Below are 17,606 nucleotides of genomic sequence, written 5' to 3' on the forward strand. Positions count from 1 at the left end.
GCTGAGCTAATCCTAACACAGGGCTGTTCCATGTAATAAGGCCATTGTTGAGTCAGGTTGGGCAAGTTTAAAAACTAGAAGCCGCCAATATATGCGTGCATGCAGTGCCCCACCCCTGACACTCTTTACTGTATCTACTGAATTGTAAGAAATACATGTGTAAAATTTCAGAATTAGTTCTGATAGCTGTCCTGTAATTATAAACCGTTTTATTTAATTCACATAAAGTATGGTTGGCAATGGGGGAGGTCTTATCAGTAAGAAAAGCTGTAAAATTAATGAGTTAAAAGTCCAGAATTTAGTCTTTGATGGGCCAATTATGGCTGCCCAACTGTTTGACAGCAACACTTGGGGATGAAGTTGTCATTATATATGGGTAGGCGTCCTGCAGTGTGCAGCTACTTCAGCGCGGGCTCTGGGATAGCTCGTTAGTTCAGAAAGTTCTCGGACATGGGAACAAGACTTGCACACTGGCTGTTTGTTCTGCATGACTTAGCATCCACCGTATAGTGCCAGTTCTCTGTGTCGCTGCATTCACTATTCATGCTGATGAGAATCTCCCGTGTCTCTCTAGTGCAACGCAACAAAAACTGAGGAGAGACTCTTCCCCGGTGCTGTTCAGCAATTACAATAATAATTATTACCAGAGTTTAATTCCATAAAATTAGCGAAATAAAAAGTGACAAATCAAGTAATGGACTCACCTAATTGTCCAAGAAAGAATGCAGAAGTACAAATGTTTCTCTGTGTTTATCGCGCAATAAATAGGAGAATGGTGGAAAATGTCCAAGTAAAGCAGCACCTGCAGAAAAGGCCTATTCCCTTTAAGCCGGTGGGTTATAGTTTAAAAATTGCACCTTAAAAAACATGCCCAGATTCAGCCGGTTACAGCTGCAAATCTGCAGGGCGAATGAAAAACGTCTGGCTGTTTGGATAACAGACACTTGGGAGAAATTTGAAACACAATGAGCCTTCTTGGCCGCGTCACCAGGTCAGAGTGAGATCTGAAAACTGCCAAAGTAAAACCACACTGAGTCACTCACACTGATGTTATCGTAGCAGTTCTATAAAGCTCTACCACTACAGCTCCAAAGCGTAACACAACGAGTGCTGCGTCCATTTGATTAGTTTGATATTTCAGAAGGACAGACAGGTCTGAGGAAATGGCACACAAGAGAGGCACTGAGGTATATGCACCTGTTACCAAATACTAAAGGGTATTAGCAATGATACAGCAATGATAGCTGATTGATTACAAAAGGATTTTAGAGGTTAATGTAGTATCACCTTTCACTAAACGGAGTCACCAAAATAAGTTAATAAAGCATTAAAAAAAAAAAAGTCAAATTCACAAGCGATATCTTCCAAAGAGGACTGTTATCTTCATCTGTCATTTATATTTGGTGGCAGCACAAACAGAACAGCGAGAACAAAGCAAAAACAGACATCCCCTTGATTAGGTATGAAAAGGAGGAACTGAGGCGGAGGTGCATTGCAAAGCAGCTTGCACATGTGCAGCTGTGCAGCAACGGTGGGCAGGCTATAAGAAAGTGCCCAACCAATGGGGGATGGCATTGAGATGCACTCATTCTCTGGGATTCCTGCTGATCTGTCACCTTCAGCCACATTATGATTCTGTTCCAAGTTCCAAGTTCAACTTTATTGTCACTTCAACCATATACAGTTTAAAAATACACAGTGAGGCGAAACAACGTTCCTCCAGGAACCAAGGTGCTACAAGACAAGTTAGTGCAAAAAAAAAAAAATATATATAATATATCTAGTAATAATATTGTGCAAAAGAGCATTTACAGGTTGGTGTGTGCGATGGTTTGGTGGTGTAGGTCAGTGTGTTTGCGCTTGTGTTGGTTAGTCAGTCCAGTCTCAATGTTTTGAGGTATTTGAGTTAAGCTGAGTGATAATGTTAGTGTATGTGTGTGTGTGCGTGTTTATCAGTCAGTCCCTTTTTGCTGAGGAGACGGATGGCTTGTGGAAAAAAGCTGTTGCACAGTCTGGATGTGCGTGCCCGAATGCTTCGGTACCTTTTTCCAGATGGCAGGAGTGTAAAGAGTGTGTGAGAGGGGTGTGTCCGATCAGCCACAATGCTGGTGGCTTTGCGAATGCAGCGTGTGGTGTAGATGTCCTCAATAGAGGGTAGAGAGACCCCGATGATCTTCTCTGCTGTTCCCACTATCCGCTGTAGGGTCTTGCGGTCTGATATGGCACAGCTCCCAAACCAGACAGTGATGCAGCCGCTCAGGATGCTCTCAATAGTTCCTCTATAGAAGGTGGTCAGGATCGGTGGTGGAAGCCGGGCCTTTCTCAGTCTTCTCAGAAAGAAGAGACGCTGTTGGGCTTTCTTGTGCAGGGAGCTGGTGTTGAGGGACCAGCCGAGGTCCTTCTCCAGGTGTACGCCCAGGAATTTGGTGCTGTCAACGATCTCCACAGAGGAGCCGTTGATGCTCAGCGGTGAGTGGTCGCCTCGTGTCCTCCTAAAGTCAACAACCATCTCTTTTGTCTTGTCAACATTCAGAGACAGGTTGTTGTCCTTACACCAGTCCGTTAGTCTCTGCACTTCCTCTCTGTACGCTGACTCGTCGTTCTTGCTAATGAGACCCACCACGGTCGTGTCATCAGCGAATTTAATGATGTGATTTGAACTGTGTGTTGCTACACAGTCATGAGTCAGCAGTGTGAACAGCAGAGGACTGAGCACACAGCCTTGTGGGGCCCCAGTGCTCAGTGTGGTGGTGCTGGAGGTGCAGTTCCCGATCCGTACTGACTGAGGCCTTCCGGTCAGAAAGTCCAGGATCCAGTTGCAGAGGGAGGTGTTCAGGCCTAACAGGCTCAGCTTTCCGATCAGTTGTTGGGGGATGATCGTGTTAAATGCTGAGCTGAAATCTATGTACAGCATTCGGACGTGTGAGTCCTTCTTGTCCAAGTGTGTCAGGGCAAGATGGAGTGCAGTGGAGATGGCGTCGTCCGTTGAGCGGTTATGGCGGTATGCAAATTGCATTGGGTCCAGTGAGGGGGGCAGCAGGGTCTTGATGTGTCTCATGACGAGCCGTTCGAAGCACTTCATGATGGTGGGTGTAAGTGCGATAGGGCGGTAGTCATTGAGACAGGACACAGAAGACTTCTTGGGCACGGGGACGATGGTGGTGGCCTTGAAGCACGTGGGGACAACGGCACTGCTCAGAGAGATGTTGAAGATGTCGTGAGAACATTTGCCAGCTGATCAGCACATTCTCTGAGCACTCTGCCTGGGATGTTGTCTGGTCCAGCAGCTTTACGTGGATTGACTCTGCGTAGAGTTTTTCTCACCTCAGTTCAACGCTGTTTTTTAAGTTTGAACTATTCCTGCCACAAAGGTCTTAGCAGGCAAACATACAGGGGGAAGAATTATAATCTGAGTTTTAACAGTTAGTTTCCATAAAGATGATGCAAATCCTAATTGTTGCTCAGATAAACAGTGAGTCGCCCTTTTGCAAATCGAGTCTGCGGGAATCGATCGAAGCGTGTTTGTGAATATAACTGCTGAGTGGGTGGAATTTTATAGCGAGGAGTGAGCTGGATTTCTGAATCATCAGCTTGAAACACAAAACTAAGGAATGCCAGCTGCAGTTAAAAGCTCTAAACTGCAGCATGCAGCAGTTAAATGATTATTTACTGAGGAAATTAGATTTAACTTCATCATGAATAACCCACTAGAAGGTACTTGGTTTTAGTGGCTACCATCACTTCCTCCATTTCCAAACTGCACTATTCTTTTACGGCTCATTGTTAGGTAATTTTAAAGAAAGTGACCTTTAATCGTTATCATAATTATTGAAGTCTGATCTAGTTGATGATTCCCTTTTCTCTCATCCAGACTGTTAGAGCTCCATTCCCCAGACGGCCAGCACACGGTGGTGCTGCGATGTAAAGACGGCCCCACCGCCAACACCTGGTTCACTGCCATCCACACCAACATTGCCGCCCTGCTGCCACAGACCTTGGCTCACATCAGCGCCTACCTGGGGGCCTCGACCTCAGCCTCCACACACCCCCATCTCAAACACATCGGCTGGCTGGCTGAACAGGTATTTTTACCTGCGTGCTGTACTGTACATGAGTTACTACATTAAAAAAAGACCAAAAAGCCCCAAAACAACGACACACATGACCAGATGACTTTGAGCTGGAAGACAAGCGGAGAAAAAGTTTTCGTTGCCAGGTTTTGTTGCTTAATGGATGAACTGTTTGTTTTGAACCCTCTCTTGCTCTGTCTCTACTGAGGCTTTACTTTCACTTTCTATCACCCTCTCTTTTTGCCCGATGTGCAGCAGCATGGCTCTTTAACAGGGCAGAATTTCCATAGTTACCCCAACTGTTTCACCACCCACCTTTTAGGTACCTGTGAAAAGCTACCAAAGGCCACTGTGTTGGGGGGAAAAAAATACACTGTCACCCGAGCCTTAGTTTTCCTGGGATATTTTTGTATCCAGCAGCAAAATTGCATCAAAGCTTAAGGAGACCCAGTGTAAACACAGATCCACCTCTACGCACTTTGTATTGTAAGTAAATGCACTTATAAAAAAACAGAAGAACATACAATGAATGCGCAAAACACAGACTGCATGAGAGGGTAGACAATAGAGGCATGTAAGGAAGAAGAGGTGCTCATTGCATGATGGGAAGTCCCCCTGCAGTGGGAAACTATGCTAGCATAGCTGAAGGGGTCGTTCAGAGTGACAAGAACCAGTCCAAACTAGAAGATTTATCCAAAAAGAAATCATCCAGAGAGGGTGCCTGTCTCCTAAATCCAAATTGAGAGCTGGGTCCTCAGAAGAGGTACCTAATAGCTGAAGGCTCTGCCTCCTACTCTATGTTTAGAAACTCTAGAAATTCCAAATAAGCCTGCATCCTGAAAGCAAAGTGCTCCACAGGGGTAACATTATGCTGTGAAGTCTTTAAGAGCGTTCAGGACTTTTTATGCAAGGATCAAAAATGTAATTTAAATTCTGGAATTAACAGGAAGCCAATCTAACTGAAATATTTTTGTATTCATCATCAGTATGTCTACATGGTAAAAGTGGAAATCCAGGGTATTATTAGTACTGATGAATAGAGTTGAAGCACAAGCTGCCCTCAAGAGGAAATTGCATCTGTGGTTTTCTTTGTTGCTCGTATGTCACTAAACAAACCTGACGCTCAGACGTGGAGGCTGGCACTTCTGTATGTGAAGCATATTAGCCTCAGTCCTAACCTCTCCACGTGGCCTCTGAAAGCAGGGCTATACTTTTATCGCACACAGGAACAGTGACTTCACTTTGAAGTGTCTAGTTCTGTATATTTTGACCGGGCTGGAACAGGAAGCACAGATAGAAGTTTCCCTTGTTACGTTATATCCTGCAGAGCCCACCTCTGCACCGCAGACACACTCTGTGTTTTAGTGTTGCTGCTTTTCACTGAAAAAACTCCAGTCTCGCAGTAATGACTCGGATGAACACATTGCCCTATTTTTACCACGTAGCTAGAAGAAAAATCAGGTCAGGTTGTCACGATGACCTGATTAACTCCTCTGCTACACCTGTACTCTGTAAAAACTACATCATTACATTAGCAAACTGCACCACAGCATCCATATCCTGTCAGACTACACCCCCTGTTATACTCTACGGCAGCACGGTGATGTAATGGCTGTAGCACTGTTGCCTCACAGCAAGAGGTTCCTGATTTGAACCCTGACTGGTGTAATTGATCTAATTGGCCAGATTTTTATCTACAGAAGCATCATGAAACCTTTTCTCCCTTCATAATTAACATGATTAAAATTTATCAACCAAAGCCTGCTTTGTTTTATAATCTGTTCACCCATACCTGTGTAAACAGCAGGATTGGAGAAAAGTCAGTGGAAGTGAAAAACAAAAAATGTCGGCTCTACCATCTCTACTCATCATCATCATCATCAACTTTATTTATAAAGCACTTTAAAACAACCACAGCTGACACAAAGTGCTGTACATTGGAACTGTAAAATAAAATTACATGAGATATAAATAAAAACCAAATAAAAGAAGAGTGAAATCATTAATTAAATAACTACTTCAATTAAAAGAGAAACTAAGTCTCACTGAGGTTAAAAGCCAAGGAATAAAAGTGGGTTTTAAGACGTGATTTAAAAGTGGACAGTGAAGGGGCCTCTCTAACGTGAATGGGCAAATTATTCCATAATTTTGGAGCCACAATAGAGAAGGCCCCGCCCCCTCTGAGCTTCCTCCTGGATCTCGGTACCTCCAGGAGCAGCTGGTCAGCTGACCTGAGAGACCGACAGGGTATGTGGGGATGAAGAAGCTCAGAGAGGTAAGGCGGGGCAAGACTGTGAAGGCATTTAAAAACAAACATAAGAATTTTAAAATTAACTCTAAAAGACACAGGCAGCCAGTGCAGAGAGGCCAGCACAGGGGTTATATGCTCTCTTTTTCGAGTTCCTGTTGAACCAGCTGCAGACGTGAGAGCAACGACTGACTGACCCCCACATAAATTGAGTTACAGTAGTCCAGGCGGGAAGAAATAAAAGCATGGATCACTGTTTCAAGGTGCTGCCTCGAAAGAAAAGATTTTAGTCTTGCCAGTCGCCTTAAATGATAAAAACTGGACTTCACCACTGCTCTGATTTGGTTGTCCAATTTAAAATCACTGTCCAACTTAAAACCAAGGTCAGTAACAACAGGTTTAAAATAGACTTCCAGGGGTCCCAAATCTACAGAGGACGACTCAGAGGTACCACTGGGTCCAAACACCAACAGCTCTGTTTTCTTTTCATTAAAATTTAAAAAGTTTAGAGCCAACCAAGCTTTAATGTCATCTAGGCATGTCAAGAGAGGTTTTATGGAGATGCCATCCCTGTGCTTTAGTGGCAAATAAATTTGGCAGTCATCGGCATAACAATGAAATGAGATCCGATGCCTTCTAAGGATAGAACCCAGAGACAATGGATACAGTGAAAAGAGCAGTGGCCCTAAAATTGAGCCCTGTGGGACGCCGCATGACAGAGGAGCAGAAGACGGTTCGTAACCGAGAAGGCTGACAGAGAAAGTTCTATCTGACAAATAAGACCTAAACCAATTAAGTGCAGTGCCACCAATACCCACTACATCATGTAATCGAGAAATTAGAATATTGTGGTCTACGGTGTCAAAGGCAGCAGTTAGGTCAAGCAAGACAAGAACAACATGGTTACCAGAATCACATGCCAGAAGGATGTCATTCAAAACCCTTAATAATGCAGATTCTGTGCTGTGAAGGATTTTAAAACCTGATTGAAAAACCTCAAAGATTCCATTTTCATCTAGAAAATCTTTCAGTTGACTAAAAACAATTTTCTCTAAAACCTTGGAGACTAAAGGCAGCTTGGAAATAGGCCTATAGTTCGCTAAAACTGTGTGATCAAGGCCAGGTTTCTTAAGCAGTACTCAACGTTCTTCTTCAGGTCCAGCTAGAAGGTGGACGCCAGCAGTTTAGACCAGTGGTCATGGCGCTGACCGAGAAGGACATCCTGCTATTTGAATCGGTGCCGTGGAGCCGAGAGTCCTGGTCCATGCCTGTGCTCACACACCCGCTGCTCGCCACCAGGTAAACACACCAGCAGTTACATTCAGTCTTTATTCACATCTTTACTGACAGCTCTGCTTTCAGATTTTTAGTTTTGTGACATTTTTTTCTTTGTCATATTTTATCAGATGTTTCAGGTTTTTAAAAGTCTTAAATCCTTAAAAAGAGCTTTATGCCATTGACAGTAATAAGTATATATATGCTCTGTAATGTATTATATATAATAAATAAACCTTTGTTATCATACGATTTTGATAAAATTGGTTAAAAAAAAATTGTTTTTGAAAAGAGTCTGGCTGCTGAACAGAAACATTTATGATATTTAACCTCCGAGGACCTGGCGTCCACATATGGGGACATCACATTTTGGGTTGTCTAGACCAAAGCACCAAATTTTGCTCTACAACGGCCTGATGTCCACTTACGAGGATGTTATACTGCCACTGTTCTATCGAAATTTAAAACGAATGTCCACACGTGTGGATTTTTTTTTTTTTTTTAGAAACAAAAATCAGGTAAAAATCAGGTTTTTACCTTCATCAGGTCCTAATCAGCCCAAATAGCAAAGAGAAATTGAAAGTGCATGCCGTGAAAGACTTCGGGTCTTAGGAGGTTAAAGGTCCTTACATTCTGTTTGTTATTACATTTGTATTCGTAAAGTGGGTTTCATTTTCACTTTCATTGTGCAGATGTTTCTGCTTTTGCTAAAAATGAGAACTGTTGGCCTTTGAGCCTGAGCGTGAGTAAATATTCAACAGCAGATCAGCTGAGTGTCAAAAGAAACTTTCCTGGAACTGCTGACGAGCTGTAATTTTTGTGGTAAGTACCTGGAAATTTCTAGTTGCCGGCATCAAAGGAACTCCTCTCAACAGCAGCAACTAATCTTTTCCAAATCTCTACCGATGGGAGGGGGCAGTGACCCACAGAAACATCATAGATATGTTAACTGGAAGAACGGCTGGTTGGAAGAAAGCAGAATTATCTTTGATTGCAATTACAGCAGAATACATTGTGCCTTTTTTCTTTATAATCAGGAACTGCAACGTAATGACGTTAATGCTGCATTTAGTTGGGTTAAACGGACAAACACAGGCCTGACATGTTGGGAGACAAGCTGAAGATTTTTGCATGCTCTTGCAACATTACAGATATTGTGGTTTCCACATGTTGACCAGAAGAAGAAGTATATAGCACAGAGATGAGTTGGAGAATCATTAAATATGTAGTTTGGGTTATGGGGAAGTAAAATGAACCCTCCTCTGTCTTTCTTCCTTCAATAACGTTCTCTTTGCCTGTATCGTCATGTCTCCCCAGACTGGTTCACTCAGGCAGCGCCCGCAGTTCTCCCGCCCAGGGTTCAGACCTGGTGTTTGCCACTCGGACTGGAACGGGCCGGGGCATCGAGTCCCACATCTTCCGAGTGGAGACCCACTGGGATCTGTCATCATGGACGCGAGCCCTCGTGCAGGGGACGCACACGGCCGCTGAGATCATCAAAGAAGTCTCCATTGGTGAGTGGGTGTCATTTATAGTCTTTAGTTTGGAGATCATGAGCAAAGCTGAAAACACATCAAGCAAAACTCACAAGCTGTGGCCCACACCAACTGTGAGCATAACAGTTTTAGGGTCTGAATGATTGCCTGTTTTGTTTTTCTTAACATCCACTTGCTATTTTAAATAATTAGCTCACAGTTTCAGGTGCAGCTGAATTAAGTGCTTCATGGAAACCTAAATGTGTCGTCATAACTGGCATTAAGATAAGTGTGAACCTGCAGCCACCATCTTAGCATGTAGCAGAAAGAGACGACCACACGATAAAGTACTGACAGGGGTATCTGAGGTCAGGTGTGCTAGCAGTATCTGCAGCTTTAAATGCTAACTCTGCTAGCAGCAATGGCTGATGAATAACAGGTGACGCACTGCTGTAACAGGTGGCAATATAATACAATCACAATAGTCTCTTGAAAATACTCTATTGATAATATAAAATTAGTTTGGCTTTCTGATTCATTTACCGCACGGTCAGCCTAAATGGTTATAAAAAAAAATCATAGGCCACTTTGTTAGGTACAAGTGTACATCACAGCTTTTTGACATGTGGATATGGCCAAGACCTGCTGAAGCTCAAACTGAGCATCAGACTGGAGAAGAGGGAGAGAAACTGCTGATCAGCTGGATCGTGACCTCCACATGTCATGCTGTCGTGACACAGTCATGTCATATGGACCAAAACCTCTGCGTTCTTAACCTCCTAAAACCCGAACTCTTTCATGGCATGCATTTTTAATTTCTCTTTGCTATTTTGATTTATTCTTTAGTATTTGGTGTCTGAACACAGCAGCATTTTTCCTGAGTACAAAAACAAAATGAGAAACAACAATTGTGCCCCTTTGAGCACTGTGGCTCATTTGAAAGAGCAAAACTTAGTAGTGTGGTCCAGACCAGCAGTCGCCAACATTTTTTGTGCTACGGAGCGGTTTATGTCTGACAATATTTTCACGGACCGTCTTGCGGATAAATACAACAAAATAAAACCAGTACCAAAAAAAGAACATTTAATTACAACACACGTGAAAAGACCCAGGTGACCCAAGTCACCTGGGTCTTTTCTGACAGTGTATCTTATTCCAAGTTTACAATAGGTTGATGGTTTTGTGCCCACAGGAGGCACTTTATTATTCTGTACAAACACAGTGGATTACGTCACTGTGGCATGTGTACGTGTTTCGATGTGTGTGCTCTGTGTTGGTACACACATGTTAGCAGAAGCGTGTTGTAAGCAGACCTTGAACCAGAGGATGTGGGTTCACCTTTACCTCCTTCCAAGTAAATGTTAAGTGGAAATCAAGAAATATTAGTCAGTGAACTAAACAGTCTATGCCACTTGAAGAAGAGCAATAGAATAAAGAGATAAAATATTTCCTGTCTATAGGCCTGTGTACTTTGGACTGTGACAGGAAGCTTCTGACAGCAGCTGACTCACAACAGTGTGCCATTGCTCAGAAAGAGCAGCTCTGTGTAGGAAAGGCAGAAATGGGAGGCAGCAAAGGGGAATGTTTCCACTCTGTGCAGAACAATAGTTGGCTGCCGGAACAGCACTGGAAAGCCTCAGCCTTTTTTTTTTCCTATTCTCCTTCCCTGTCCCGCTGCTACACAAACACACAGTTGTGCAGAAACATTTGGGCCATTCAGGTTACAGTAATGCGCATGGAAATGCTTTCAGATCAGATGACCTCACGGTCACGTTGCGGCAGGCTGCCTGGATTGGACTGCAACTGTTAATCAGCACTGTTATTGTAAGAGTGGATTTGTTACAATAATAAATCTGACTTCATACTCAGTTTGATACAAAAGCTTGATGTTCATTTATGTGTAAACAAATCAGTTTCAGTTGTTTATCACTCTTTGTGTTTTCCTTAAATATTTTACTGCATTAAACTTTTTGATTTGTTGTGTTTTGAAAAGTTTAATGAAAAAAATTCATTTGAACATAGAACTGTTTAGTTTTAGAAAACTTCACATAATTGAGAAACTGGGAAAGTAATAATAGAATGAAAAACATTTTAGTTTCAGCCCAACGTTTTCCAGAACCAGCCTCTGCACATCGGCACTGTTACATTTCTCCCTGTGACTCACCTGTGCACTAGTTTTTCTTGAGCTCTTTCCCCTGTCGCCCTCTCCGCTAGGTTGCACATTGAACAGACAGGAAGTTAGGCTGACTCTACACTATGAAAAAGGCTTCACTGTGACGAGGGAGCCAGCCGACCCGAGCGGGGGGGCTGTGCTGTACAGATACCCCTACGAGAAGCTTAAAATGTCTGCCGACGATGGAATACGCAACCTGTACCTTGACTTCGGAGGTCCAGAGGGAGAAATGGTAAATTGTAGTAAAGCAACTTGTCAGTTTATGAATGTATTGTGAGTGGAAAATCTTTTTAAACCTAAGAATGTCAAAAATATTCCTAAATCTCAGTTTTATTAAAACTTTTGCGTCATGCTGAAATATTTATGTACCAAATATACCATGTGTGTATATAAGAGATGGTCGTAGCTGCCATGTCGTCTCCGGTTAGTTTCTGAAGTCTGTTCTAAATCCACAACATTTCTGCTGTTTTGATTGTGACAAGCACTGTTTCCTCTAAGCTGAGCGCGCTGAGTGCTGACACAGTCTCCCCACACAGATAATCTGCGCTGTGCACAAAGAAAAAGTCCAGCCTGAATTGGAATTAAAGTAAGACTGTGTCAGCAGTGCACGATTGCTCACGCGCTCAGCTTAGAGGGAACAGTGGTGACAAGGCGGGCGGGTCCAACCAATGACTTGTCTATCACAAGTGGTTAGCCAACTTTTGACCAATATTTAAATAACTGAATTTAATAGTTTAAAAAAATGACCCAAAGCACGTGACTGAGTCCATAAAGTCCTCAGCAAGATTGCTGTTTTCCGTAGACTTCAGTAGGATTGAAAGTGTGTTTGCAGCCCCTGCTATCGCCATCTGGTGGCTTTCAGGTAGAATGCAGGTTTAGGACTGGCTTCATTTTTTCAACACAGAATCTCCATCAATGTTTTTTTACCGTCTGCGTGTTGAAACGCTAAACCAGCCGAAATCATGTTGAGTTTTTCATTATGGGGAAAAAAGAGAAAAGAATGTCAACAAGAAGGCGAACTGAAGCTAATGGTACATGAATAATTACAGTTCATTTATCATAAAGATGTGAAAGCTCACTTACCCGTGCATTACAAACAGTAATTTACATTACAGCAGTCAAACTGACCGGAAGCCCACTTGCATATTTTAGTTTTCCGTCTACCAACTAGCCTGAGAGAGCTGGTATGCCTAAAGAACCTCCACCACATAGCTGTTCCAGCTGTGCCACACAGTATGCAGTAGTGGATAGTGTGCTGTTAATTCTGTTTTTCAATTGTATTATGATGTCAGACTTTTTGAGATACTGTCACTGGTTGTAACATATTGTGATTACGATTTTATTTATTTATTTATTTATTGTGGACTATATTCCTTAGATTAAGAAATTACATTTCCATCCACAGAAGGCAAGTCAAAGTGCAAATAAAGATCAGTAAAATTAAATAATATGAAATAAAATTAAGGTAAAATGCAACCTGTCAGGGATCTGTAGAACAGGAATAAAGATATTTCTGGTCAGTGTTATACAGTAAAATACTAAAATGTATTTTTTTAACTGGAAAACTGTTTCTATTCAGCCCATTTCATTAAAGCTGGAATATTTTCCATTTTCCATAAAAGTGTTGAGGAACAAATAAAACAATAATCTGCATTTGAATAAGGGAATATCTTGGATATCTTGAATTTTTCTTTTCTTCAACTTCCTCCCTCCCTCCACCCTACAGGTGTTTGATCTCCACTCGGGTCCAAAGCCAGTGGTGTTCGTCCTGCACTCCTTCCTGTCAGCCAAACTCACTCGCATGGGTCTTCTGACGTGAAGCCTGCCAAATGCTGACAGCGTGGATGAGAGGATTCTTTTTTCTTTCTCGTTTTCATTTCTTTTTAATATCTTGTTCGTTTTTCCAACTTGTCCGCTCACAGCTGAAGTCAGGCCTGGCGTGGTGCTGCAGGGGGAACCTTAACCCAAGGAGGTGCTTTGTCTGATTGTCTCAAAAATGTGCCTTCTCTTCCAGCTTCTCCTCGGCCCCTTGTGGTCAGCTGCGTTGCGAGGCGAGGTACAAGGAAGGGGCACTTTGTTTTAAGTCACGAGGTGAAGGGAGACTGTTTTCACAGAAAACAAAAAGTGTGTACATATATATAGCAGTTAACAATCTCATAACATTCCACGTGATTGTGGGGCTTTTTCTTTTTAAATATATTTCATTATAAATATCCGATGAGATGTTGATGCAGCCGATGTGCTTATGAGATTGCAGCACTTGTGCGCTCTAAGAAACGTGTTAGTGAAGTGCATCGAACTAAAGGAAGGCTTTTTTAACTGACCAAGCGCAGATTGGTAAACGCTCCCAGTTTTTACTCTGCCTATCATTCCACGACAGCCTTCCGGTGTATTTTGGGCTCTTTTTAAAGCGTGCGTGTTTGTCTTTGTGAGAGGAAGACGCTGCTTTAGAGTCGCGATGCAGTTACCCGAGCGGAGGTTGTGCGCGTGAAAGATTTCTGCGGACGAGTGTGTCTTTCCTCGCTGCACGCTGCCGTTGGCTTGATAGTGTGCCTCATAGTTTTAGCACATTATCCCAAACTACTGTTGTAATCAGGATCACCAACTGTGCCTTGTTACTTGTAGTCAGAGACACTCTTTATAGTGTTCCCTTTTTTTTTAAATTCACACAATAAGAGAATTTTACGCTTCAGTCATGCACAAGCAATAGTATTACTCTTATAGTGTAAACAATGTTACGATTTTTTTAGTGTGTATCTCCTGAAAGCATGACTTCCTGATGTTTATATATGACGATTATATATGACATGACCGTGCGTTACCTCCCCCACCCGCGACTCAGACACCTACACTACCACATCGTCTCATCTCATTCTGCTTCGCTTGTGATTACACCTCTCTGGTTGCCATGCCCACATCAGCATTTGTGTGGTCAAATACCTTTTAACAGGAGCGTCACATGACAGTGAGCTGACAGTGAGCTGACAGTGAATGTTAAAACTGCCTCACCTCCTAAAACAAAAACAAAAAACAGATTCAGGAAAGTTGTAATATCTTATTTCTGGGTGATTGAATGTTCAAAGATCAGTGTTCCTCTGGAGTACCATGAATGGCCGAGTTTACCCAACAAGTTCTACAGTGAATTTTTCTCATTTTAAGCACCCAAAGTGAAAAATATTAAACCTTAACAGAAGTTTAAAAAAAGTCTCTCATATTAGGTGGACCTGTTGCGCTCGCTTCCAGCTCTTTATTTGTCCTCTAGCACAGCGGTCCCCAAACTTTTTTGTGCCACGGACCGGTTTATGCCCGACAATATTTTCATGGACCGGCCTTTAAGGTGTCGCGGATAAATACAACAAAATAAAACTAGTACCGGTACCGAAAAAAAGAAAATTTATTCATAACACATGTGAAAAAGAGCTAGGAAAACCGAGTAAACGATATAAACGATAACAAAATGACGCTGAAAACCGATTAAAAACCCTGAAAACCATACATTTCACACCTGAGCCTCAACTCTCGCGGCCTGGTACCAAATGACTCACGGACCGGTACCGGTCCGAGGCCCGGGGGTTGGGGACCACTGCTCTAGCAGTCAGTTTAGAGTTACTACTCTGCCCTCTTCTTTCAGCCAGACGTTTTTTCTCCTGTCTCTTTAAGGCTCCCCTCCCCATAAATCAAACTTTCTTCTCATAGGTCCAATTCTGAAAGCCTGAAGAAAGGCAGCACCTAGAAGCCAGCTATGAAAGCCCATGTAGCTTATTGAAAATCTTGTATGCAATCAGCTGGAATTTCCTTGTTTTTATAGTCACCTCAGTTTAGGAATTATTGTCTCATAAACCTGTGATCCCAGTTTGAACCTAAAGCAGAGAGCAGTTTGAAGTCTCAGCCAAATTATGTGAAAATCTTTATTTTTTGCCTTGAAGTCAGATTATTATTAAACTAAAAGTTCGGCACTCTGTTTGGTCAAGTTAATGAGCACAGAGGAAATGATGGGTCCAAGAATAGAAAGTGTCAGTCCTTCCTCAGCTTCCTTGTTTGCTCGAAATAATCAGCCAGCTTAATGACTCATTCTGTAAAAACAGTTTCTTCATTTAACAAATATTGTGACTCTGCTGCCAAAGACCAACAAAGCCGACAAACGTCATTTCGATATTTCCAGTTTATCAGACTGACAGACTTCGTGTTAAGCAGCCAGGTGCACATGTGGTGACCACATTTAAATTTCATTTTCACTCACTCATGGGTTGAGTTCAAGGAACAAAAAAAAAAACAGGATGCAAGGTTAAGAAAAGAGTATATGTACACATGTAAAAAGCTCTAGTTTGATATTCACCTAACAGAAACCTTCTGCTATAACCTGCTGCAGATGTTTGTCCTCCCCACTCTTTTTTTTTTTTCCAGATTAGATTTGATTGAGAGTTATGATTCTCAAACTTAAGCCCCCCCCCCCCCCCCCCCCTCAGCAACCTTTCAGAAATCAACCAATCAGAATAAAGTTAGCCTTTACTGAAAGGGTGGTGGTGTCTTTTAAGGGCCTGTGGCTAAAATTATACATTTAAAGCAGATCAAGACTCATCTGAGGGTCTAGTAGATAAATTATCTTTTTTTTAAACTGTAAATCAAGCAGAGCTACTCTTGTGGAGTCCCAGAATAAAAATATCGAGTTGGAAAAGAGCAGCAGGTGTTCCCTTTAACATCAACAATACTGATTATAATGCAAAGTTAGCACAGGGAAAAAGAATGCCAGCCATTCATTCTTGTTCATCCCTCCGATGTGCTAAAATTGTGTTAAATGTTGAGAAATGATGAGCGCTTGTAAGTCGTATTGGTCACTCGCAGCAGTGTTGGTGTTCATGTAGTCAGTGTGCTGACAGACACAATGTGATGCACGTGATATTTAACTGACTGAACCAGATTTTTATTTTTTTTTCCCAATATATGCAAGTTGACCCTTCTTCCCCCTTCAGTTCATTTTGCCTGCGTTGGCTGGTTAATGAGTTCAACGTGACTGTAATAAACACATTTTAATCACTGTCAGCTTATTCATGGTACATGTAGCTAAAGTTACCCTTCAGTAGAGCCTCTGTCTGAGGTCCAAAAGAACACAATGTGCCATTGTGCGCACTGACTGCAACATAGGAAAACAAGATAACCCCGGTTCTCTGATACGGAGCACAGTCACCCGCCTGAATGACCTCTGTCCCATTTGGGACATCGTGTCCTTGTGATGCTTTTTTCTTTTTCTTTTAATGAATGTGAAAATTCATCACAGTACACTCACTTCCTGTTTAGCGATTTAAGCCTTTTCAAGCTACAGTTAATGTTGGCTGTATTACAGCTGAAGTAAGCTTTGCTTCTCTTAAAACGTTACAGTTTGAGCTATGCTCAGCCTGGCATGAAGTCAGTTTCTGCAACATTTGAAGCAGTAGTGAAAGGGATACGCTTTTACACCACACTTTTGCTTTCTTGTCACTCTAACTGCTCCTACCTGATCTGATTATGTGAAGTTTAAGAAGCTTCGAGGCCGTCCTGTTCCTCTCTGAGCTTGATGCACTAACCTGTCAAACCCCTTTTAAACCTGTGAATGTACACCTTTTATCTCCTTCCTCTCTTTGTTCTCAAATCGTGGCTGTTCTGTCTATGCAACGCTTCAAAGAAGGGGTTTGTGGAACCAAAGGTATTATCTGTGGCAGCTTGCGTCCAACACAATCATGAAACTGAAAAGTCGCGAGGATAAATGCTGCTGCGACAACCTGTCATATGCAAAGTATTTTAGATTTCCTTCCAAGAGACGGTATACAATGTATGATAACAATGTAGTAATCTCAAATGTACATACCTACCAATAAAACTGTTGTAAGTTACAGAAACCAAGGTGTTGTTTTTCAGTGGTTTTCTGTGTGACTTGTGGCCCACAGCTCAGTCAGATGAACCAGAGCATCTTTGTGTTTATGATAACTGAACCTTTTTAATACTAAACACGCTATAAACATTTTTTTTGTTTCCATTCTAGTGAACTTTGACTAGACATCCAGATATTAGTGGCAGGTTAGTCTGAATGGCACAATTACATTGACTGGCTGGACTTTTGGACAGTTACTGATTACTTTTAGTACTTTTTTCAATACTTTTTTTCCCTTTATCATTTATTTATTATTTATAATGTGTTATTTATAATTTTTCAAAATTGCTGCTCAAAGAAGTACCCATAGATCTTTCAACGTGTTTGTGGAGGAAAAGCGTCAGGAAGATTTTTGGTGGGGGTCATAATTCGGTGCGTCTGTCAGGGATGACTGTGGATCAGGTGGAAGATCAACTGAAGGCCGGTGCATCGATTCCTGACTCCTCCAGGCTGCTTGCTG

General features: G+C 42.2%; 1 protein-coding gene across 1 annotated transcript in view; it reads left to right on the forward strand.

Annotated features, from left to right (window-relative positions):
- sntb2 (syntrophin, beta 2) overlaps nucleotides 1–13,210 on the forward strand; it is a 30,950-nt gene extending 17,740 nt beyond the window's left edge. Inside the window, exons 3-7 of the mRNA XM_026172630.2 lie at nucleotides 3,872–4,082; nucleotides 7,475–7,617; nucleotides 8,911–9,107; nucleotides 11,283–11,473; nucleotides 12,968–13,210. Coding sequence (XP_026028415.2) covers nucleotides 3,872–4,082; nucleotides 7,475–7,617; nucleotides 8,911–9,107; nucleotides 11,283–11,473; nucleotides 12,968–13,060 — 835 coding nt within the window. The 3' untranslated portion in view covers nucleotides 13,061–13,210. The remainder of the gene's footprint in view (nucleotides 1–3,871; nucleotides 4,083–7,474; nucleotides 7,618–8,910; nucleotides 9,108–11,282; nucleotides 11,474–12,967) is intronic.
- The last annotated feature ends 4,396 nt before the right edge of the window (nucleotides 13,211–17,606 follow it).

Source organism: Astatotilapia calliptera, chromosome 7 (assembly GCF_964374335.1).
Source record: "Astatotilapia calliptera chromosome 7, fAstCal68.1, whole genome shotgun sequence".
NCBI lineage: Eukaryota > Metazoa > Chordata > Actinopteri > Cichliformes > Cichlidae > Astatotilapia > Astatotilapia calliptera.